At 39.8% G+C, this 26,077-nt stretch overlaps 1 protein-coding gene across 1 annotated transcript; it reads left to right on the plus strand.

Moving 5' to 3' along the window:
• The first annotated feature begins 204 nt into the window (after positions 1-204).
• On the plus strand, positions 205-25,039 carry LOC138981391 (SH3 domain-binding protein 2-like). The gene is made up of 14 exons (XM_070354303.1): positions 205-544; positions 6,307-6,380; positions 7,791-7,880; positions 9,363-9,465; positions 12,860-13,033; positions 14,531-14,700; positions 15,910-16,035; positions 17,015-17,103; positions 18,132-18,175; positions 20,713-20,764; positions 21,379-21,443; positions 21,967-22,027; positions 22,341-22,397; positions 23,429-25,039. Exons 2-14 carry the CDS (start codon positions 6,329-6,331, stop codon positions 23,585-23,587), a joined length of 1,242 nt encoding a protein of 413 aa, XP_070210404.1. The 5' UTR covers positions 205-544; positions 6,307-6,328; the 3' UTR covers positions 23,588-25,039.
• The last annotated feature ends 1,038 nt before the right edge of the window (positions 25,040-26,077 follow it).

The raw sequence follows: 26,077 nt of genomic DNA on the forward strand, positions 1-26,077 counted from the left end.
ATTGGTGGACTAAAATTAGAACACTTAACAACAACAAGGAAGCAAATTTTTATGACAAGGGCGCACTTTTTTGGGACAACAGAAACGGGAACACCAACATAGTCTTATAAAATTTCTTACTAGGCTTCTTGTTGAAATCCTAGTTCTTGCGAAGACTTGTATCCCACATTTAACTTATTCCGAGTCATTTGCAGCCCAAAGTACGACTTTGGTCAAGCTTCTGATATAATTCCCATTTAAGGGAAGATCGGGCCTGGTATACCAACTTAGGTAGAGGAAGGGTTAAATCCGAGCAGCCCAGTTTATGTATCCTGATTCTAAATGTACATGGAAATGTGAGTCAGTGGAAACTTTCTGGAAACACAAACACAAAAAGCCGCAAACTGGCATTCCCACAAATGCAACACGGATCAACAAGTTAGTCAGTCAGATGGTGGCGTACAGAAGAGTTTGCTAACTTGTGTTTTTGTCTGTGAAACTTGGACAGTGAGTGTGAGACTGCCGACTGGTTCTGCGCGAATATTCAGCTTGTAACCTACTGGAGGTAAGAATTAAGTTCATCAGTACAACGCCACAGTGTGTGTGTGCCTGTGATGCGATCGATGTGAAGTGAAATTAATTAAAGGAAGACACGTGATATGATAGATTTTTAGGTGAGAATTTTAAATTACTGAATGGGTATCATACTGAGTCCATATCATCTTCAACAATTTTGTTCTAGCTCTCCAATCGGCCCTAACATGTCTGCATTGAATATTACATTTTTGAGTGATCGTAATTTAAATCACTTATAGATGTTATATTTTTAACTTGGCAAAAGCTTTACGTACGCTGAGTACATACAGGATCGATAAGTCTACAGGTATTCATATATATTACAGTTAATCTGTGAAACCAGGGAATACATGTATCATAGACCTATATATAATAGGTCCCTGCATGTATTAGCTAGGTAATACATGAATTAAGTTATTAACTGACGGAAAAAACCCAGTTAATTCATGTATTACCTAAAATAGTTTAGTTAATACACGTATTCCCTGGTTTCACAGATTAACTGTAACATATCACTCCGGCAATGAAAAGCTCTGTTACACTTACAAATCTGTCGCCAATGAAATGATCCCTAACAAGTCGTTGACTCTCGCTCGTTTCTTCTTCTTCTGACACGTACTCTGCGCACAAAGATTTGTAAAGTGGTGTTCACGTACTGACAGGGTCCAGATTGAATTCATCTTGCTAAAACAACATGTCAATGTACCCGAGCGCTACATTCAAACTACTAAAGATCGTGAACAACTTACGTCGAATAATGATAACAAATCTTCCTTATGAGAAAAAAACACTGTTTACACAGTGTTTCTCAAGTGAACATTAATAATAATTTGATATCGTAGCTTTCAACAGCCCCGGTATGTGAGATAACACAACGCAATTTTCTTATTAGCTGTTTTTGTTCCAGCAAGAACGATACAGTCAGTGTACTAAGCCTTTTTTGTTACCTCCCTTTGACATTATAATTATGTGGCAATTACTCTATTAGAGACAGCATTGGAGATAACCCCGGTTTCAGTATTGTTTCACGATAGACGTAGACTACGGTAGAGCTGAATACCAACACTCAGATCTGTTTTTGACAAACACCACACATCACTTACTTTTCCAAGAGATGATACTCATGACGTGACTGTCGTTTTCTGGAAGGCTGAGCTTTTACTTCTTCGATTGTTCTGAAGAACACAGCTTTCGGGAGCAACTTTCTGCCGTCCTTTTCATAATGTTCAAACAAACGTCAAGTAAACAATTGTTCTTTTTCATTATCCTCCATGGTGACGAATAAGCAACTGGTGAAAACTCGACTGGAAATATTGGACCTCGGCTTCCATAGTGACATGCACTCACACTTAAGTCATTGCGAACCATCACTCATAATCGCAAAATAAAATGTGCATTCATTTCAAAGCTCACTTCATTGAATGTCAGTTACTATATTTACACCATGACATTTTGTCAACACTTTGTCCTTAAAAAATGTTCTCACCGTCATCCAAGAGGTAATGTGTATTTGAATTGTTTTAGGCAATAAGCGTAATTTTGAGAATCAAATTTCAGGCATTATGTGTAAATTGTAATGCCTGGTATTTTTAGGCATTACATGTAATGCCTAGTGGTCACAGGAATTACGCGTAATGCCTGAACATCACTTAATGCCTGTAACACACTCTGAGTGCGTATTATGCGTTTTAACTTTATTCATCTCGATCACCAACATGCAGTCGAGTCGAACACTTTGTTATCCCAGCGAAGCTGGAGGTATCCCACGAACGCTATACTGTAATCGACTTGAGAAATGTTCATGCCGATAATACATGATAAAGAAGGATTCTTAGTGACCTAACTGAGGCTACAGTTTGGGATGGAAGTTCACGAAAAATTGGGAACATACTAACTAAAATACGGTGGGTGCCGACCAATTCTTCGATTTTTGATCTAGCGCCACCCAGGGCCGCTTTGTTAAAATTGTTGGGGTAGAATTTCCGAGACAACAGCAATTATGCTCGCGGAAGTAGACAGCGTCATGATGTGTTTTACGTCAATGCATCGTGACGTCATCCCTTCTCTTAGACTCTTAGGCTTTTGTCTCGCGCGCATGTTTATATGCACAAATGTGTGTGTGTGTGTGTGTGTGTGTGTGTGTGTGTGTGTGTGTGTGTGTGTGTGTGTGTGTGTGTGTGTAAAAGAGTGTGCATGAATGGTGTGTGAGTGTGTGTATAAGAGAGAGAAGGAAAAGAGAGAGACCGTGTGTGCATGTGTGTATGCGTGCGTGTGTGTGAGGGTGTGTGTCTGACCGTGTGAGTGTGTGATTTGTGTGCATGGATGATGTGTGTGTGTGTGTGTGTGTGTGTGTGTGTGTGTTTTTTGCGTGTGTGTTTTTGCGTGTGTGTGTGTTGTTGTTTGTGTATACATGTTTGTGTGTGTGTAGCTATGTGGATGTGCAAGTGTGTTAGTAAACTTAGTTTGTATAGAGGTTACAACATGAGTGGTTTTTTATGTGGCTTGTATTTCAGTCAAGACCCAGCGGATGAATATCAAGGGACTCACGAGCCTCTGGCGAGTGAGTCCCTTTGATATTCCCGCTGAGTCTTGACTGAAATACAAGCCATATAAAAAATTACGAGTGTTGTAACCTGTATATATCCCATGAAGATCTAAAAGACAAAGTGTGACGGAAACATCAAGCTTTAGTTGTGCTTTCAGATGAGGCACCTCTGCACATACCTTATTCTAAAGGCACGTCTGTTGATCTATGTCAAGTCGGTGCATAATGGTGGCTTGGTTGTCCCCGTCAATTGAAAGCCTCTTACACGGATTTGACTGAATACCTAGTGGTTACACATGCATCTCCTGAGATCGTGGACACCTTCATCGTCTATAGGGCCTACTGCACCGCAGAAGAGCTAGAAATACTCGCAAAATGCTTGTCCAGAGAACAATCGTAGTCGATGATGTACCGATAAGGGCGTGTGTACCGGGCACGCTGTAACTTCACATGAGCATAGCCTGAACATAGCAGTGCTGGTCGGACTGACTGGGTCTTTAACGGTTGCTAGTTTGACTTCTGTTTTAGTTGAGAGCACGAGCGCACACACTCAAACACATACGGCTTGTCATGTTGATCACAAGAGAGAAATAGAACAGCGAATAACAGATTACGTCACGTCCCCATAACATGACGCGATGGACGACAGACGTCATGAAATCTATGACGCCGTGATCAGGGGCTCACATCCACGTCGGACATCGGACATACACGGATATTTGTTCCAAATGTCCTATACATTTTTCATGCAAGAGGACATATGTCCTATTGTTTTTGTCACAAAGTGGTCATTGTCCGATTATGCTTTCATTTGATCTGGAAATTGTCAGTACTTTCCAATTTACAGTAGTTTGATTTGCTACAATGTGTCCCTCCAAGCAGACAAAACCATGCTGGTAGTGTACGTTTTGTTGCGAGAAAAAAAAGGTCCTATTCATTTTTGTTTTGTTTGGGACAAATGTCTTATCGCTTTTGCATTGTCCAGGACATTTGTCCTATGCCATCTCTCATGGATGTGAGCCCCTGCGTGATGATAGTCTCGGCAAGTCGAGACTAAAACTCAGCAATAGCACTGAACGACTCTCGCGCAAGTTCTCAAAAGCGTGGTAACCTGTTGCACATCCGGTCGACAGGTACTGGTGCACTTTGGAATGTCAAGGACGACAGAAAGTAGAGCCAGCTATGATGTATTTCGTGCACCCTTTATCCACTATTTTATGTGTTATAAGAGTGCAATAGTTACATCATAGATGTAACAAGAGAACAATGGAAATACAAGAAATATACCTAGAGTACATTTACAGAAACAAAGAAGGGAGGTCATGAGATATATTTATATATATATTATATATAACAAAATCAAGGAAAAGAAAAGCCAAACAAAGAATTTCAAGTGGCTGCGTGCAGCCCAAATTTTCGACCTGTTGCCAGGCCTTCCTCATGGGGCGTGTAATTCTGCGAGACGCCAATTCATGCATCAATTACTTATATAAGCAACACAATACCATAAAACAACTGCCTTAGCCATCAGATGAATCCCTGCATGGTGAAGGCCGCAGCTATTGACACATACATTACAATTTACATTCTGAGCTATTAATTGCTGTGGATTATTTAGCCTTAAAAATGATTCTTTCTCACAGAAGTACTTTACTATTCTGACTATAACTTATATAAGTAAACTACTCAATCAGTCACACACAGCTTATGAGTCTGAGTACTGTTTATTACTTTCTGTGTCTGTGTGTCTATCTGTCCCTAAAATGATCTATCCATCTCTCTCTCTGACTCTCTCTCTCTCTCTCTCTCTCTCTCTCTCTCTCTCTCTCTCTCTCTCTCTCTCTCTCTCTCTGAACTTTCCGGCTCTTAATTAGTTAAAGTATACTTAAAGATGTGTATGGGTTAACTTAAAATAACTTACAATTTACATGTTTTTACTCAAATATTTTGATACAGTAATTTGAACAGTGTACTGGAAAGCAATTGATAGAAAACAATATTCAAAATAATACATGACAACAAAAGTATAACAGAGGTTATGTTAAGTGTGAGTACGTACAGACTACTCATCTGCCTATGGGGAAAAGCACAACTGAATATATTCACTCATTTAGATGTGCCATATTTCAAGTACAGCTTGATAACAAGCAGCAGTATCATATAATTGGTAAATTGTATTTTTGTAAGGCAAAAAAAAAAAAAAAAAATGTTTGGATGACAATTAAGACATGTATACAAAATTTAGGGTCTGTAGGTCAGCTCCTTTTGTTGTTTTGTTTTGTTTTGTTGTTGATTGAAGTATGTTTTCAATTTACACAGGTGTACATGGCTTTTTAGTCCAGAAATTGTGTCCCCTGGATGTCGAAGAAGAGTAACTTTCCTTGCAATTAGTCTGCAAAATCAAGTTTCCTTTTTGATACAAATATTTGCTCTGGATCAACTAATTGAAACCAAAAAAAGTTCCAGGGTCAGCTATGAGAAAAAAATAAGGTCGGTCGAGGAACTTTCTAGTGTGGCCTATAACTACCTCTCATTTCATGTCGTATAGTCTTTCTCGATTCATGTAATTGTAATATTAAGCTGTCCTGGTGTCCAAAATTGAATAAGCAATTTTATTAACCGTAAATTTAAACTGAATGTTATCATTGTTGTTACTTAATATTAATTACTGGCATGGTAAAACAGAGACTCAAAAAGGTCAACTTTGCAAACTTAAAAGTAAACTCATTTCAGGTGGCTTTTGAGAAGGAGATAACTCAAAATGCAGTTCTATCAGTAAAAAAAACTGTTTGAATTTAAGTCACGGAAACAGTTGTATCTTCATATCTTGCAAAGTTAATCTGTTTGTCTGCCTGTGTGGCTGTGCTTGTATGTCTTTCTGTATGGCTGTCTACCTGTCTTTCAGTCCTTTTAGTTTAGGCCAAAAAAAAATAGGTCTGTTTACGGTAACATAGGCCAAAAAAATAGGGTCGGTAGGTCGGGAATTTTTTTTTTTTTTTTTTTCCAAAAAACCATATTTTTACGTTATTTTGCCAAAAAAACAAGATTTTTTTTTTTTTTTTCCCCAAATGCCAAAAAGAAGTCTAGGGTCGCGCGAAAAAACTAGGGTCGGTCGGGTTACCGTAAACAGACCTTTTTTTTTTTTTGGCCTTAACATACAACCGTAACATGACAATATACCTATTTTGTCTCAATCAATGTTTCAGGTCATCACTTTGTGCTGGGGGAATGGCAGACGAGAATCTTTACAGTATTGCACCAAGTCCAAACAAAACAATAGGTATGTTGATTCAAGTAGGCAGTATCAGAAATATTGGTCAACATCTGCCTTATTTTTCTGAACAAAAATCAAGAAATGTTGCATCAGCAGATTAGTTTTTCAGTTGATTAACACTTTGTATTGCATGCCAATACAAATTAATATGGTGTTTGAAATAAAGTTGAGTCTCTTCAGAGATATATATGCAATCTTAATAGTTTATTGTGTTTCTCATGACCACTGTCTTAACTGCTCCGCCTGGCGTCTGGCATTATGGGGTTAGTGCTAGGACTGGTTGGTCAGGTGTCAGAATAAATTGTGACTGGGTGAGACATGAAGCCTAGGTTGCTGCGACTTCTGTCTTGTGTATGGCGCACGTTAAATGTCAAAGCAGCACCGCCCTGATATGGCCCTTTGTGGTCGGCTGGGCGTTAAGCAAACAAACAAAACAAAACAAATGACCACTTAAAGTTTCTGTATTTATTTCGCTTGGCACATTAAGAAACTGTACGGGCCTCAACTTGCAATTGTTAGTGTTACAGTGTATTTGTGCCCAGCACATGTTACCACTTATCAAGGTGAATGTTTTTTGTTTCAATTGTGATGTGTAACAATAACAATAACAATAACAGCACTTTATTGTCCATTAAAATATTACATAAAAATGGAAATTTTTCTTTGGCACGCCCTGCCTGCCTGTAAACGATTATAACAACAATTGTATAGGACGACACACATAAAACATAAAACATAAAAGGGATACAATCAAATATGATATTGCACTGCACGAGGATCTTTACAATACAGTATTGCTCCAAGTCCAAACAAAACAATAGGTATGTTGATTCAAGTAGGCAGTATCAGAAATATTGGTCTCATACGTCTCATATGTTAATTTATTACACCCCCGGTATAGGGGTGTGTATAGGATTCGGTCCATGTGTTTGTTTGTTTGTTTGTGTTCGCATATAGATCTCAAGAATGAACGGACCGATCATCACCAAACTTGGTGAACAGGTTCTATACATTCCTGAGACGGTCCTTACAAAAATTGGGACCAGTCAAACACACGGTTAGGGAGTTATTGGTGTGTATAGGATTCGGTCGATGTGTTTGTTTGTTTGTTTGTGTTCGCATATAGATCTCAAGAATGAACGGACCGATCGTCACCAAACTTGGTGAACAGGTTCTATACATTCCTGAGACGGTCCTTACAAAAATTGGGACCAGTCAAACACACGGTTAGGGAGTTATTGGTGGATTAAAATTATACAAGGATTAATAGAGGGACATCTTAATGGTCAAAGGGAAATAACCATTCTCACTCAGTCACTGCCACCAACTGAGAAGGTTATTTCCCTTTGACGGGGGTGTTTTTCCTACCTCGGAGGAATTTCTTGTTATATATATATACATGTGTCAATTTTGCAGGCTGTCAAGATCTTCTGAAGGATGGTGCATGTATACACAGTGGTTGGCTCAGACGACAGAGTCTTCGAAACAGATTTAAAATATTTTCATGTAAGTGAAATAAAAATGATTTGATTTGAACACATCAATTTTTCTGTACATGATGTATTTATTCAAAAAAAGTTTGTAAATCACGAAATGATACTGAGAGAATTTGTAACTGCTGTGATTTAAGACCGTTTTAGCTGTTTATTCTCAGTGCTGCACATGAGGCAAATGAAATCTAAATGCATCCACATGCATACTTGGGTACAGTCCACTCTGACACTATCACAGTATCAGACTTTGCACTTTGGAAAATAAAACCTTAGAATTGAAAGATTTATTTATTTATTTATATGGGAGATTTATATAGCGCTTGACGTTCTCTAATCGCTTTACATATTACATAATTTCTGCCGTGTGAGATGGAATTTTTTACACAATATATCACGCATTCACATCGGCCAGTAAATCTCAAGCCATTACGGCGAATAGAATTGAAATAATATTAAGAATCAAACACACCAACCACTGAGCTACATCCCCATTCCAGGTATCTATTAATTGTCTTCAACTTCAAGGCAAATTGAATGATATTGTGTTTGATTTGTAAGGCCAAAAAAAAGAGGCTAGGGTTCAGGATCATTGCAACGTCAATAAAGTTATCATTATAAGAATCAAAAAACAAGAAAGGTAAGTTGTTGGAACGTTTGTTATTGACAAAACAATACGTTACAGGCACAGATAGTTTGACCCAGTTTATATCATCCTATTATATCATTATTAGATTTATTAAGTTCGTCTTACGCTAGGCTAGTGTGAAAATAAACGAATTGACTGTCTGCCAACAAATTGGTTGGTCATCTTTGTGATCTAATTGACTAACATCAGGGCTGACCCTTGTAAGCACAGTGTTTTAAAATCTGTTTGTATGTATATACTATTATACATGTATTTATCCTACATACGTGAGAGAGACACTCGTGAGATAATAATCCTTCAAATCACACGTGTGTATATCATGTAAATGAGGTCATGTCAAGCAAGTCTGGCAGGGACCTGTTTTTCCACTGCTTATGATGCCAAAGTCACCGAGACAAACGTCATTATAGAAGGAAATAAATTGCGCTCGCTAATTACTCTCGATGAATTTTTAGAACTAACACGTCACGCCACACTTTCAGAGTGACCTTTCTTTACTTTGACGTAATAGATTGCACTAAGGCTTTAGAAGAGATCGAGGTTCCAAAACAAGCGTCTTCAAGTTAGCTGCCTCGACGGCAGGACATTTTTAGTAAAATACAGGTAAGTACAGTATGTAGGATAAACAGAATACTACATGGCTTGCTGTATCGTACCAGATTTACACTCGTTGCTTTTTCAAATAGTGAACAGCTCGCTTTCGCTCGCAGTTCAATATTTAAAAAAACAACTCGTGTAAATCTGGTACGACACAGCAAGCCATGTAGTATTCTCTCTATATATATCATTAATAATTAATAATATAAATATGCACATGTGTGAAACTGACAGATGATTTTTGTCATACAGGGCCTCAAGTGTATGTCGTGGTCTCCGGAGGATGTGTGTACTGCTACAAGAATGAAACGGCCATACGACAGGCCTGTGCCTTCTCTTTATACGGCTATAACGCGTAAGTCCAAGGAGTTGAGAGAAACCCATAGTATATCGGCCTGAGAGTGGCGAGTAGAAACATATAACTGGCGAGTATAGTTGCTGAAACAAATTGTTGGTTTAGCTAGTAAAGTTTGCTCTCTGGCTAGTAAATTTCCAAAGGCCAGTACACCATGTTTTGGGACTTTCAGGGCTGAGTATAGCTGACCCCGCCACCACCTCCTCCATAGCTACCCCCCTCCCCCCCCCCCCCCTTTTTAAGACTTACACTTTACAGTAATTTGAGAAAATCAGATCTTAAAGTGGAGGTTAATTTGCGGAGGTTAGGAACAGAAAATCAGAGAAAGCAAGGTCTTAAGAGTTCAGAAGTCAATTTGATGGGTCTTAACCCTTACGCTGGTTGTCGTCGCGCTACTTTACGTATACTGTTACCTGGTTGTCGCGCTACTGGCTCAGTCTGCTTGGTCGGTTCCGATTACCTCCCATGGATGCGAAAACCTATATGACCGTTTTTACATTTACTCAAGTTTTGACTAAATGTTTTAACGTAGAGGGAGGAATTGAGACGAGGGTCATGGTGTGTGTGTGTGTGTGTGTGTGTGTGTGTGTGTGTGTGTGTGTGTGTGTGTGTGTGTGTGTGTGTGTGTGTGTGTGTGTGTGTGTGTGTGTGTGTGTGTGTGTGTGTGTGTGTGTGTGTGTGTGTGTGTGTGTGTGTGTGTGTGTGTGTGTGTGTGTGTGTGTGTGTGTGTGTGTGTGTGTGTGTGTGTGTGTGTGTGTGTGTGTGTGTGTGTGTGTGTGTGTGTGTGTGTGTGTGTGTGTGTGTGTGTGTGTGTGTGTGTGTGTGTGTGTGTGTGTGTGTGTGTGTGTGTGTGTGTGTGTGTGTGTGTGTGTGTGTGTGTGTGTGTGTGTGTGTGTGTGTGTGTGTGTGTGTGTGTGTGTGTGTGTGTGTGTGTGTGTGTGTGTGTGTGTGTGTGTGTGTGTGTGTGTGTGTGTGTGTGTGTGTGTGTGTGTGTGTGTGTGTGTGTGTGTGTGTGTGTGTGTGTGTGTGTGTGTGTGTGTGTGTGTGTGTGTGTGTGTGTGTGTGTGTGTGTGTGTGTGTGTGTGTGTGTGTGTGTGTGTGTGTGTGTGTGTGTGTGTGTGTGTGTGTGTGTGTGTGTGTGTGTGTGTGTGTGTGTGTGTGTGTGTGTGTGTGTGTGTGTGTGTGTGTGTGTGTGTGTGTGTGTGTGTGTGTGTGTGTGTGTGTGTGTGTGTGTGTGTGTGTGTGTGTGTGTGTGTGTGTGTGTGTGTGTGTGTGTGTGTGTGTGTGTGTGTGTGTGTGTGTGTGTGTGTGTGTGTGTGTGTGTGTGTGTGTGTGTGTGTGTGTGTGTGTGTGTAGAGTGATTCAGAGAAAACTACTGGACCGATCTTCATGAAACTTGACATGAGAGATCCCGACATTTTTTTCATAAATGTCTTTGATGACGTCATATCCGGCTTTTCGTGAAAGTTGAGGCGGCACTGTCACGCTCTCATTTTTAAACCAAATTGGTTGAAATTTTGGTCAAGTAATCTTTGACGAAGCCCGGACTTTGGTATTGCATTTCAGCTTGGAGGCTTACAAATTATTTAATGAGTTTGCTCATTAAAGTTGTCATTAAAAATCGATTTTTCGCAATCAGATTTAAAATTGATTGCATTGTATTCTTCATCACATTCTGAATCTAAAAATATATACAAATGTCATGTTTACTCTTAAAATTTGATCACAATTAACGAAAATAGATTAATTAGTCTTACGATTAGAATTTAAGAAATCGATCCAAAATGGATTTCATCTTATTCTTTATTATTTCCTGATTCCAAAAACAGGAAATCCATAGATATAGTAGGCTATATTCAAAACAAGCTCAGAAAGTTAACACGAATACAGAAAAGCGCGCTTTCCTGCTTAGCACAATATGCTACCACGCTATTCTGGCGTGTCAATTTCACTGCGTTTTGCACGTGGGAGGTGAGCGATTACCTTCTCGCGGGGATTGACAAAGCTGTACTACACTCTTGGTGAAAAAAGTACAGTGCGTTCAGTTTCATTCCGTGAGTTCGACAGCTTGACTAAATGTAGTAATTTCGCCTTACGCGACTTGTTCTTTATTTTTCTCTCTGTTAATTCACCAGTGGCTATGTAACATGTGTTACGGAATTGCACCAGTGTAAGGGTTAATTCACCAGTGGCTATGTAACATGTGTTACGGAATTCAATTGCACCAGTGTAAGGGTTAAAAGAGGGGTTTCATGTACTGTACTCTTTGATGTTTTCTGTGATGCGATATGGTGCTGGTTGTAGTGGTGATGTTTTGAGAGATAGAGAATACTACATGCATGGTTTGCTGTGTCATGCCAGATTTACACAAGTTTCTATTTTAAATATATTAAAATGCGAGTGAAAGCAATTTTATTACATGTATTGTACTTGCATGTCTTTTGCTCGAAACGTCCCGCAGTCAAAGTGGGGGTCTCTCTCACGTATACAGAAATGAATACATACCGCTGCATTAACTACAAACTATTACTGACACTGTCATTTATCTTCTCTGTTTTTAGCCTCTCTGTTCTGACTTAAAAGTGTCATTACCCCCCCCCCCGGGTTAGGGGGAAGAATTTACCCGATGCTCCCCAGCATGTCGTAAGAGGCGACTTACGGATTCTGTTTCTTTTTTACCCTTGTTAAGTGTTTCTTGTATAGAATATAGTCAATTTTTGTACAGATTTTAGTCAAGCAGTATGTAAGAAATGTTAAGTCCTTTGTACTGGAAACTTGCATTCTCCCAGTAAGGTCATACATTGTACTACGTTGCAAGCCCCTGGAGCTAATTTTTGATTAGTCCTTTTGTGAACAAGAAACAATTGACAAGTGCCTCTATCCCATCTCCCCCCTTTCCCCGTCGCGATATAACCTTCGTGGTTGAAAACGACGTTAAACACCAAATAAAGAAAGAAAGAAAAGTGTCATTGCTGTATGCACTTTGTTTTACGGATATTGGTTGAGTTTCTCTTTGAAAATAGCTCACAGTTTTATTTAGTTTTTGGCGGCCGCCTCGTGGGTTAAGGGTGGAGATTTTTTCCAATCTCCCAGGTCAACTTGTGTGCAGACCTGCTAGAGTGTACACACAAGCTCAAGACCAAGTGCACACGAAAAAGATCCTGTAATCCATGTCAGAGTTCGGTGGGTTATAGAAACACAAACATATGCTTCCTCCGAAAGCGGCGTACAGCTGCCTAAATGGTGGGGTAAAAACACATACACATAAAAACCCACTTGTGCGAAAACATGAGTGAACGTGGGAGTTTCAGCCCATGAACGAAGAACAAGAAGATTGATGGAAGGATGGATTGATTGATTGATTTTCTGATGTTGGATTTCTCTGTTTGTGCAGTATTTTCAGGGCAGGAGAGGTGACACAAAGGGAAGCTCCATGGGCATTCAAAGTGGTGCATGTCAACCACGATTTTCGCTCTTACCTCTTCTCTTCTTCTTCCGAAAGAGAGATGATGCAGTGGATGAAACTGTTCAAGCAGGAAATGCTCAGAGCGAATGGAAAACTGACCAGGTAAGGGGGGAGGAAGGATAAGATCATCCTGAACTCAGGTCAAAATGAGTTCGGCTCATTCTCTCCCTGACCGGACGCGACAGTCCTTCGCAAATCTATCAAAACTAGGAATTCAGAGTTATCTCCCATATGTTTTTCGCGAGCACTGATCAAAATTTGAGATCAGTGTTCGCAAGACGAAAATGATTGCAGATTGGCCGACTTCGACAGTGATCTCCGTTCTTTTCTTCACCGTTATGATAGACATTGTTTAAGGTCAAAACAAGTCAAAATTTTGGGACTGCTGCCGGAAGGAGACCGTAATATATGGTTGCATCACTACATAAAAAAATCGTCTGCTTCAGCGAACCCCGAAACCAAACGGTTGATTATCACGTGACACTTTTGCCATATTTAGAGTTGTTTGCACAGTAAATACAGCCGCAAAAAAATAGCTCCCTTGAAACTGTCTTACAAATCAATTCCTTTGTAATTTAAAAATTACACAACACCATGAAAAATCATTAGGCAAAAAAAAAAAATAGGTGTGGTTAAGGTAACATTGCCAAAAAAAAAGGTAGGCAATCACTTTTTTTTTTTAGCATTTTTTTTTAATGTGTACAAATTAAACCTACTTGACAGGGAAATAAGTGTGCGACTCGAGCGCTTTCGCTTTCATTGCGTTTTCTGCACTCGTTTTTTTTTTTTTTTTTATTCTTTTTTTTTTTTGACAAATGTAATAAAAAGTTATAGGGTCGGCCCCTAAAAATAGGGTAGGTTGGGTTAGGCCTTATTGACGATCGCGAATCTGCTTATATCAATAATACATTACAAAAAGCTCTAAATATGTAAAAAAATCGGTTTCCTTGCCAGACAAGGAAACTCAAGGCATCCTGTCAGGGAGAGAATGAGCCGAACTCATTTTGACCTGAGTTCAGGATGGGATAAGATAAGATAAGATCAATCTTATTTAGGAGGGTTGTGGTATGAGCAATTTACAACTTGCAAGCCAGCTAAGCCCTTGCCCTTGAGAGGTAATACTCTGAATCATATTTAAAAAGGAGGGTAGGAGAGACAGAGATCAAATCAAATCAAATTTCATTTTACGAGGGTTGTGGCATAAACATTATAAACAAGCTTTTTTTTCAACCAGCCCTCACCCAGAGAGGGACTTCTTTAATCAAATATATATACGCTCATTCACATAAAAAAAGAGAGAGAAAAAACGGAAAATGGGAATATGTACAGAATAATGGCTGCACATGAATACTAAGTGTTATATGTACAGTTGTCGAAACTTACTGAACATACAGAGAGAGACAGACAGACAGAGAGAGAAATAAACATAAGACTATAAGATGTCAAACAGTTTGTATTTTTGTACATATCACATTTTTTTATTGAACGAGGAAGAACTTTTGTGTTATTATGTATTACATCACCACCATAACTCATTTGTTCTTTGACAATGTTTAATTTCGTAAAAAAATATCTCCATGGAATTTATTTTATCTACAGGACACAGGGTGACGGGTTTGACTCTGCTAATCCTATGTACCAGGACGCTGGCTCCTCTGATACTGTTTCCATCAAGTCACAGGACTACACGGATATTGAATGCAATATTTACGAAGACAGCGCTGTCTTCACCTTACCACAAGACTACACAAACAAGAAAGAGGATGATGGTATGAGCGAAGATAATTCAGACATGAGATTTTTTTCCCTTGAATATATAATATTATATGTATGATTTTCAGTGAATTCCAAAGTCTCGGCTGAAGTGGTTTTGCATTTTTGTAAGTCAAAATCAGCGGTAATATTGGTTAACCACAGTTTTGCTCTTTATTAGTAATGTCTGTATAAATGTAGATTTATTAATTCCAGGTCTGATGATTATCTATGTAAATTTGGTTTCATTAAACTCTTTGCTCCGTCCATTTAAACAAAAATGTTTGGTGTGTTTTGTCATGATTTTTTATTTCATTTTTTTAGTAAGGATTACTGTGACCATTGACAGCTCCATTACACAATTCTTTCATGAAAGCAGGACAAAAATCTTTGAAGGGCATTTTCATTACAGTAGTACCTGCCATATCTGGTCACCCATTAGTCATTGCAAAGGTGACCGCAAATATCAGGTGGCCGTTCATTACAGGCCCCCTCCTCCTCAAAAAAACAACCAAAAACACGATCAAGTTTTCATGAAGAAAAGAAAGCGATCATCCACGAGCCGCCGATTCATTGTCTCTGTTAGTTTTGCTTTCGTTTATACATCTTAATTATTTGCGTGTTTAACTCGATCGTCCTGGCTAAGCTATTGTTTCGTATGTTTCTATGTGTGTTGTTTGGATTATTATATATGTATTTGAGTGTCAGATAAACAAGTGTTTCAAACTCACATCAGCTGTGATCGATCCGGAAGTGACTGCCGTAAATGTACATGTATGCGCATGTCTGTATTTACAGTTTGCGCATGCGTAAGTATTCATGTCGTCTGCTCGTGCTGTGCCGTCTGTGCACACAACACACACACACACACACACACACACACGAAAGTGACAAGTGGCCGTTAAGTGGCCGCTCCTGTCGAGTAAGAGGGGCACCTTAGGGCAAAAATCAGTGACCGTTGACCGCGTCAGACAGGTTAACGGCCATTAAGAGTCAATTATAGAAGGAAAACTCATTAGTCATGGGAAAGCTGGCCGCTCCGGGCAGGTTCACGCCCACGAAAGGGCCGGAAATGGAAGGGACTACTGTATACCATTTTTTCACAACTTTCAGGCAGAATTTTAGAATATATTGAATGGTGTCTTGTTTTTGAAGAAGTTTTCCGCACAACATGTGTATTACTAGAAGTAGTATATTGATGTCAACATTTTATTCATAATCTGTAGCTTCTGATGATGAAATGACTGAGCTGGTGCTGGCACGTCCTGACCTACAAGAGAGACCCCCTCTGCCGCCACCTGTACCAAAACGTCCGTCTAAACACCCTTCTGGAGGAGCCGCCACGCCAAAAGGTAGGTGTAATATGTCACAAAAATAATTTGATTTGATGTGATTTTCAATGTGTGTGTCGATGCATCTGTCTGTCTCATGTTCGTCCAAATGCCAACCATCATCTTTCGGCTGCGAGCATGCTACTGCTGCGTGACTTGCCATCCCACCTGCAGGACATGATAATCTCTCATGCGAATGAGTGTGGGTGTGGAAGAGGAACTCAAGGTTGGGGTGCATGCAGCAAATTTGGGTCCCACCCAACTGGGGTGGGAGCTAGTCGCGGGGTTTGATTGGTTGAAATCACAACAAATCTCAATTTCAGCCAATCGGACGCCACAGCTGCGTAGCACCCAGGTTGATGGGACCCAGTTTTGCTTGGTGCACCTCTGCCCTGGACCCAGAATATAAAACTGCCCAACCCATACACCTGTGGGAGCTGTGGACATCTGGCGGCTATGTATAGAGAAAGTTGTGGGGAACGAAGGAAGATCTCATATTACTACTGCCCACTTCTGACATCTTCATCATCATCATTAGTGAACCAGCTAAGGATCTACACAGAGCTGTCCATGCACGGTCTTTGTTGGCAGTCTCTTTGTTTTTGGATTTACTGCCCACTTCATTGGAGAACTAGAGACATCACAGTCTGAAAAGTGGCCAGTTATCATTTGAAAGCAGAAGTCTGTCCAACTGCCTGTTTGTCTGTCCATCTGTGGTTGGGATGTGTGTCTGTGCCTTTGTGAGTGCTGACATTTTTTTCACCCTCAGTTGTTCTTTTTTTTTAAGAGGGAAGGCATGAATCTGAATTTCATGTTGCAAGGTAGAATTGAATACTCTGCTGTTCATGCCACCAGTGCATAGGTACATGAAAAGCTCTTTGTAGCTTCTTAGCTGCTTCACTAATAATGATGACGACAACGACGATGATGATGATGATGATGATGATAGTTATGGTGCTGATTTGCTGATTTTTGTCTATCTGCCTGTTTGCATTATTAGCCTCTGCAGTTGTGTCGGAGCTGGAGCAGAGAAATGCGGGGCAAGACCAGTTCTACACTACACCCCCCACTAATGAAAGGCTACAGAAGGTACACACTTGACGCTTGTTTTGCCTTTTTCTCTTCTGTTTATGGGAGCTGAGAATAAGAATAAAGGGGATGGAGGCATGCATGGGTGGAGAGGTATGGGGTGGGTGGGCAGTATAGGTTGTTTTCTGGACTGAGCTGTGTGTGTAGTGTGAATATATCATGTATTTGTTTGAGGAATGGGTGTGTGTGAGCTGGGGATATGTATACTGTGATGTATTTGAGGTGTGTGTGTGTGTGTGTGTGTGTGTGTGTGTGTGTGTGTGTGTGTGTGTGTGTGTGTGTGTGCGTGTGTGTGAGAGAGCGAGAGAGAAACGGAGCAGGGTTGATCAGAAAGAAAGACTGCTTGTGGCATATATTTTTTTTATCATATATATATATAGGGTGTCTAAAAAAAAATTACCCAAAAAGACATTGAAACATCAGTACCGAGAAATGGAAAAACTAATATGTAAGCTAATACGCTAATATGTACCCCAGACCAAGAAACCTACAACAACTGAAGGCAAACATTCTCAGAGAAATCCAGAACATCCCACAGGAAACATTCCCCAATGTAATGAACAATATGGCAATGAGGATGCAGTCTGTCATAGAAAAACTGGGTGGCTACATTGATCACGTGGTGTGAAGAAACAGACGATCTCAACTGAAAGCTGTGAACTGGGGACAAAACTTCTATGAACTGACTACAATATCACGCAAAAATGATTTCAATAAAGTTACTGACTTGTCTGTAGTATTGAAAGAAAATCGGGTACTTTTTTTTGGAGACACCCTGTATATATATGGCTGCAATCTACTGGCCGTATAAAATTTCATCTCACACGGCATCACTGCAGAGCGCCTAGAACTGTACCCACGGAATATGCGCGATATAAGCGTCATTGATTGATTGATTGATATATATCAACACAAAGACTTCTTGACACCCTTCCTGTGTAATTTAGAGGTAATTTGTGTTTATTACTTACAGAAATTTATATTATTGGATCAAGTTTATTCACTCATTTATGCACGTTCTTTTTCAGCCATCTGAGGAACCGAAAGTGGACAGAGACGCAAAACCATCTTCGTAAGTGTATAAAAATGTTTGTCTGTGACATTGCATATTCTTGTGAGCAAAGTTTGTCCACAGTCCTACTCCTTAACCCCGCTCTCCCTGCAAAAGTAATAAAACAAGCAAAGGATTTACAACCTTATTATCCCACCCCTGGAAAGTTAGGTTCGTTTCCTCCCTGTGGAAAGCTAGCAGCAACAAGTTGCACTACCCCAGTGTGTGAGTTTTTAGGTGTAATCAGCCACCTGCACTTCCAGCAGAAGGACCGAGGTCTTTTGCATGCCACAATAGTGACATGGGTTTGGGAGTATGTACATAAAGTTGACCCATGTCCATCCCGGCCTGGATTCGAACCTGTGACCTGACGGGCGCAGTGGCATGGTGGTAAGACGTCGGGCTCCTAATCGGGAGGTCGTGAGTTCGAATCCCGGTCGCTGCCGCCTGGTGGGTTAAGAGTGGAGATTTGTCCGATCTCCCAGATCAACTTATGTGCAGACCTGCTAGTGACAGGGTTCGTACAGAGTCCTTGAACCCTGGAAAACTCCTTGAAAATTGGAAAACCTTTTCCAGGCCTTGAAAAGTGCTTGAAAATAGAGTTTTGTTAAATAGTCATTGAAAAGTACTTGATTTTTCCAAATTGTTGCCTATACATTTCGTCAGCAGCTTGTCTTATTTAAAACAAAATGCAACCCCCTTTTTTTCCTTCAAATACAGTACACACATTTTGGGAGAATAAAAGATCGAGTGAAAACGAAAGCAGACGAACTAACTATTACTAGTCACCCGTAGTTGCTTCCCTTCCCAGAAGTTGGCAAGGGAAACAACTACGGAATGACTAATAGTTTGCAGACTTGAAAAACTGAAGGTAAGCTTGGTGCTTTGCATTAATTTGGGGAAAATCATGTCCTTGAAAAGCATTTTTTGGTCCTGGAAATGTCCTTGAAAACTCATTGAATTGTATCAGCTCTGCCCTGCAGGAACCCTGTAGTGACTTAACCCCCTTCGTGTGTACACGCAAGCACAAGACCATGTCGGAGTTTGGTGGGTTATGGAAACACGAAAATACACAGCATGCCTACTCAGCGAAAGCGGAGTGAAGCTGACTATGCTCTCAGAGTATAGTTTGGGGAACCCAAATGGGCAAACGAGCTCACACGTAACCAGAACATTCTGGAACGCTGAAGAAGAAGAAGAAGAACCTGTGACCCGCAGATCACAAGTCCAGTGCTCTGATTAAAAGTCCAGGGCTCTATGCATGGCTATTAATTGACTCGCAGCTGTACAAGGGCTGCTCAGGCTCCCAGAGCAGTGTTTAGGACCTTGGAGTAGAACTGTACGGCTGAAACTCCCACAGCTTTTACGTGTATGACCGTTTTTACCTCGCCATTTAGGCAGCCATGCGCCGCTTTCGAGGGAAGCATGCTGGGTATTTAAGCATGCTGGGTATTTTTGTATTTCTATAACCCATCGAACTCTGACATGGATTACATGATCTTTAGCGTGCGCACTTGTTCTTGTGCTTGTGTGTACACACAAAGGAGGATAAGGCGCTAGCAAGTCTGCACATAAGCGGACATTGGACAAATCTTCACCCTTAACCCACCTAGTGCAGCCGGGATTCGAACCAACAACCTTCTGCCTGGCAGGCTGGCATCTTATCCACTAGGCCATTGCGCCCGTCATGTTTGCATTGCTTTTGATCACCTTGCTAGACCTGGGGCTCCTTATTGTCTTTATCATTTAATTGGATGCATGATTTCTGGTGTAATTCATTCTTCTGCGCATTGTTTTTTGAGGTGCAGTCCTGGGAAAAAGTTAATGACTTATGCAGAAATATAAAGTTGCATTAAACTTGAAAGTGTTGCTTTACAGTACATCCATATATATATATATGAGACAATGACAAAAGGTGACGTTTTCATGTCAGTATGTCCCAAATGACATCACCAGTACATTTTTCATTCTATCTAATCTGTTTTCGTTCTATTTTTTCTAATAACATGCGTTAACAATTGATTGCCAACTGGAATGGAAGAGCACAAAAAGTGTAACTTGATATGTAGTTTCTCTAGAGGGAAAAACATCTTCCACTTTCATGTCAGTGTGTCCCATGCAACATACATTTGCCAAACAGCTATGTGTAAGTAGATTATTTGTTAGTGGTATAGAAAATACTGATCAACAATCAAAGTCAGTTTTCACATTCATTTTCTACCTATTTCTTATTTGTTTATTCTTTTGGCAATGGTGAAATGTCAGCAATCGTGTGTCATTCGGGACAGTAGACATGACACCTGACCTTTTGTCACTGTCTCACATATCTATCTATATATATATATATACATGTATTGCAGTGAAACCTGGCTGCAAGAATGTTTTGTCCCTTAAAGTTTTTTTTCACTCTTGTAACACCCTCAATCCTGTTCCAACATGAACTACTAAATCCTGGATTTATGTGTTTAGGTTGTTTGACCTCTCTTTCTTTTCTTCTTTTTGTCTGTCCTTCTCACTGTTTCCATGAAGTATTGATATGCTCTAAAACTTTGTTTCAGATTACGCAAAAGAGGGGACCCAGATGGTAGCAGTCTCAAGAAAACTGACGAGGTTTGTCCTTTAACATTCAAAACGACACCCTCTGTGACTTGGAATAATAGGCCGTGAAAAGTGGGATATGCGCTGAAATGGCTGCGATCTGCTGGCCGATGTGAATGCGTGATGTATTGTGTAAAAAAATTCCATCTCACACGGCATAAATAAATCCCTGCGCCTTGAATATGTGTGCGATATAAATTGCATAAAATAAAAATAAAAAATAAAAATAAATCCCTGCGCTTAGAACTGTACCCACGGAATACGCGCGATATAAGCCTCATATTGATTGATTGATTTTGATTTCACAGTGAAATTTAACAAAATGTTGCGAAGTTGAATTGAAATGAGGTTGGGGGGACGGGAAGGTGATAGAGAGAGGGAAGGATCGAGAGTGTGTGTGTGTGTGTGCAACATTTGTGTCTGTGTGCATGCGTGTGTGTGTGCGAGCATGTGTGTGTGTGTGCAACATTTGTGTCCGTGTGCATGTGTGTGTGTGTGTGCGAGCACGTGCATGTGTGTGTGCGTGCGAGCGTGTTCTTATTATGTGAGAATCAGTGAAATAGATAGCATCTGGCAGCAGATCACAAAATATAAAATGGGTTTGTGTCTGTCTTGTGTGATTACAGCAGCCTGATGCGAGAGACTTTTGGTCATCTATATTTTTCTATGGAGGAAAGGACCAAGCAGGAGAGTGAGTATAATAAAAAGTCTGAAGTTGTATGTTGAACTGTCTGTTCATTGTTTCTCTCTCTCTGCTCTTTTGGCTGGATCTTAGACTGACCAACTTCTTGTACCTAGGTTCTCATCAAGAGGAGAGGTCTGCCTTCTAGAAATATATTGTTTATATTTTGATTATTTCAATGTTAAAAACAAAAGAGATCCTTACTCTCCATGACAATTAACAAAACTCAGCTGTCAAATGTTCACCTTTGAGGGCTTATATACCTTCCAGGACTAACAGAAACCCAAAATAAACAGAAAGCAAAGGTAAAACAGGTCTTGGAGCAAGCCAAAAGTAAAACAGAGAGAGTGATTATTTTATTTCATTTTTTTTTGGGGGGGACCTTTTTTATCATAGGTTTATCATTTACTTACTTTAGTCTTACATGTATAAACGGTTTATTTGGTAGCTATGCTTGTTGATGATGTATTTTTCCTGTATTATTGTCCGGCCTTTTCCACAGGAGTAAATGATTGATTTGTATTTTTGACAGGATAATACGACAACTTGCAGATGACGGTGTCTACCTTGTTAGAGTGAATGATGATAAGTCGGTGAGTTTGTTATACATGCATGTAAGCTGTTGATGGACGGTGCATTTTGGGAAAAAAAGGCACCAGAGGGAATAATAGATACTTTTCTCTCTCTCTCTCTCTCTCTCTCTCTCTCTCTCTCTCTCTCTCTCTCTCTCTCTCTCTCTCTCTCTCTCTCTCTCTCTCTCTCTCTCTCTCTCACATGTACACACTTGTAGGGAGAATTAAGTGCCCCTCAATATGTTTCCATGCAATTTGTTTTGGTTTTTTTAATATTGGTTAATGCACTTCTTATCTGTGATAACGTTTATTTGTCTGATCTGTTTTTGACCAGATGGTTCTCCATGTGTTTGCAAAGGAACAGCCAAGAAAGTTTCAAGTCTTTAAACAGGTATGCTGTTTGGTCACCCTTATATTATAATGTACGTTTATTGTATATGCTCTTTAGTGCATTATGATATATAACCTGAAGACTGGTACATATGTTAGGCCTAAAAAAAAAATAGGTGTGGTTACGGTAACCCGACCTACCCTATTTTTTTGGGCCGACCCTATAACTTTTTATTACATTTGTCAAAAAACCCAAAAAAAACCAAGTAAACGAGTGCAGAAAACGCAATGAAAGCGAAAGCGCCCGAGTCGCACACTTATTTCCCTGTCAAGTAGGTTTAATTTGTACACATTAGAAAAAAAAGTTTAAAAAAAAAAAGTGATTGCCTACCTTCCTACCCTATTTTTTTTGGCTATGTTACCGTAACCACACCTATTTTTTTTGTGGCCTTATATGAAGTGACCAATTCTGTTTTCAAAATCAAATAACAAATAAGGGACACTTAATTTTGAACATGGAAAATTGCTTGTTCCTTCAAACTCGTTCATTTTCTATAAGGCACCTGGAAACCTTTTCAGAATAGCTAGTTTATTTCTTAACTGTCTTATAAGTTATATTTAGAGCACTTAATACAATCTGTCATTCGATGTTGTTATTAGCACTAACAATATCGGTTACAATGAATCATCATTGCTTTTTATATCATTGCTTGGTAAAATGATAAAATGCATCATTAGCAGCAGCCACCGCATATTTTCCGAAGTTGTTTTTATAACTGTCTTCAGATCTTACCCTGTGTAAACTTAATCAATGATGTGGTACATGTGGGTTAAATCTGACCATTATGTTCTGCTTTGTTGCAGTCTGTTGATGAGAATAGACGATGTTCGGAAATAACTCTTGCCGTTCTTTATGGCCTGTGGAAGAGTAATGTAGTGATGGAAGGTTTGGCGAACTTGACCTAGATCACCTTTGAGTGCGACAACTCTTTCACAGGCCAAAAAAAACTGCAAGAGTTATTTCCGGAATTCGTCTATTGTCCTTACTATTATGTCATTTTCATACTATTATTTTTTCCTTCTGTTGAACAGGACAACATGTACACATTGAAGAAAGTCTCTGGGGAACCCTTCAAGCGAGTTGAAGAACTCATTTACTACTACTACTCCAACCCCTTGCCAAACGTGGAAGTCTGCCTGACGGATTGCTACCTGCACCATCCTGACTTTGACAGCGTCTCGTTGTCCTGATAGGTCTTCATTGGATGCTTGCACCTTAGAATTAGAAACGTTTTGAGTCTGGATGTGCGTGGTCAAGAGGGCTGTTTGTACCTACTTGGCCTTCAAAACTTGGTTCAAACCAGTGGTAGTTGTACCTACTTGACCATGAAAATCCTTTCCTCTGAAAGCGGCGTATGGCTGCCTAAATGGCGGGGTAAAAAACGGTCATACACGTAAAATTCCACTCGTGCAAAAAACACGAGTGTACGTGGGAGTTTCAGCCCACGAACGCAGAAGAAGAAGAAGACCATGAAAATCCGATGCTGACCGGTGACAGTTGTACATAATGCTGACTGTTGGTGTGTTGCATATATATAGTGGGTTTTTTAGTTTAGTTTTTTTTTTTACAGACTTGGTCAGGCGGTCAATCTGAACTGATGTTATTTAATTGACACCACTAACATCTCGTCAGTGTTACGTGTGATTAATCATCAGAGCAATCCGTTTGTATCATCTTGGCGCCCAGAACCTGATTTTGGCATGAGCAGATAAAGCTTGGACATGATAACCTGCATCGCAAGCTTGGATCTTCAAAACAAAGTGCTGTTTCTGTGTGATTTCTGGGAGCTGCGGATATTGTCTTCAAAAGTTAAGGGTAGTTAGATTAGCTCATATGCCTTCTCAAGTGAATTAAGGCACTTTTTTTTTCAACCAAAAATGTTGACATGACACTTGGACATCAACACTGTAGCAATTAATTAATCTTGAAGTTGAATATACCAACCAGAGTGCTGTTTGTTTGTGTAAGGTTTCTAATGCAGATTTGCTCCAAGGCTATGCAGACTTTGGTATGAAATAGTGAGGGGATGTACCTATGATTTAAGGTTAAGCAAAGGGCAGAGTAAAAAGGTACCGTATTTGACGGACTACAAGCCGCGACTTTTTTTCCAAAAAAATCGCATTGCGGCTTATAAAAAGATGCGGCTAAAACGTTACCTAAACTTGAATAGCATTCACCTAATGGAAGTCGCCGCGGATTTTCATTTTGCTCGATTAGCGATTACCGGTACTTTATTAGCTCTCTACTCAAGACTCATCGCTTTTCTCTTTCTTTCGCGAATCTTTGTTTGTCAACAAGTCGTCGTGACAAGATAGCGTACAGAGAAACACCGGATGTATCAGGATCTCGCGCGCGCGAGATTTCGTTTTTTTGTGTCTCACGATAGTTGGAGGAGCGAGAGCCGCCATGTTGTGTTTTCGTCTGCTCGAAATGTGCGCAAAAGTCGTAAATCATCCCAAAAAAGCTCATTCCGGGCGAGACTACATGTGTGTGTTGGTTACAAATTGTGTGTGATATTTTTCTTCAATTTTTTTCACTTTTCTTCTTTGTTTCACTTGTTTATTCTTGGAGCCGATTTCGCCAAATACCGTACTTTCGTTTGCCTGGTTGTTTTGATTGATTGACACGATCTGATTATATTTTTTTCGCTGCTAAAATAGTGACGCGGCCTATACGTGGCTCGTCCCAATTGGGTTTTTTTAAAGTCGGGGGTGCGGCTTATAAAACGGTGCGTCTTGTAATCCGTCAAATACGGTACTCAATCTTTACATTGTATGAACACGACTGCAGGGATAGTCAGCTCTGCAATTTATTTGTGATTTTTTCATGCATAATATTTTATACTAATATATTGAGGAACAAAGTTGCATACAGACATCCATTACATATGAATTACCAGGGCATTGCTACCATTCCTTATGTCTGTGTTTTCATATCTGTCTCTGTCCATCTGTCTTAAGTCTCTTCGTCTGTTATGCACACATATAGTAGACACTGACACACAAACACACACACACACACACACACACATGTATATACACACACACACACAAACACACACACATATTTTTTGTATTAAAACTATGTTCTCAAGGAATGTATAATTTAGTTTTGTTTCCAGTACTTGTGGCTTACCTCTCTACATCCAAATACAATATTAGAAGTGTAACTGACCTGCATTTAGTTTTATTTTATCACAAACGCTAATATGGAATAGCAAGACTGAAATTGTGAAAACACTGTTTGATCAGGTGTTTTTGCTTACGCAGATATTCAGTGTATGTGTGAGTGGATGTATGGTGCTTCAATGTACATGTCCATAGATTCGTGTAAAATATTCGCCTGTTGATCATTAGTCCCACTTATGACTGCATCATTTACAACGAGAACATTTTGTGATTGTCGTTCTATCCTGTACCCTTAAAGCATTCAACTTGCGCTGCAGGCAGATATACATGAGTAAGAAAAATTGGCCATTACTTCCCCTGAGTATGTGTATTGCTTGGGTGAGATATGGTATTTGCATCTAACTGAAGACATGCCCCAATTAGTAGTCTATGTATCAATTTCCATCGATCACTAAGTGTAACGCAAACAAGGAACGCAAGGCTTTATTAGGTCATTCCATATCAATTCAGATCACAAAACAAATGATTTGTAGTGGTATGGTCGTTTATGAC

Source organism: Littorina saxatilis, linkage group LG12 (genome assembly GCF_037325665.1).
Source record: "Littorina saxatilis isolate snail1 linkage group LG12, US_GU_Lsax_2.0, whole genome shotgun sequence".
NCBI lineage: Eukaryota > Metazoa > Mollusca > Gastropoda > Littorinimorpha > Littorinidae > Littorina > Littorina saxatilis.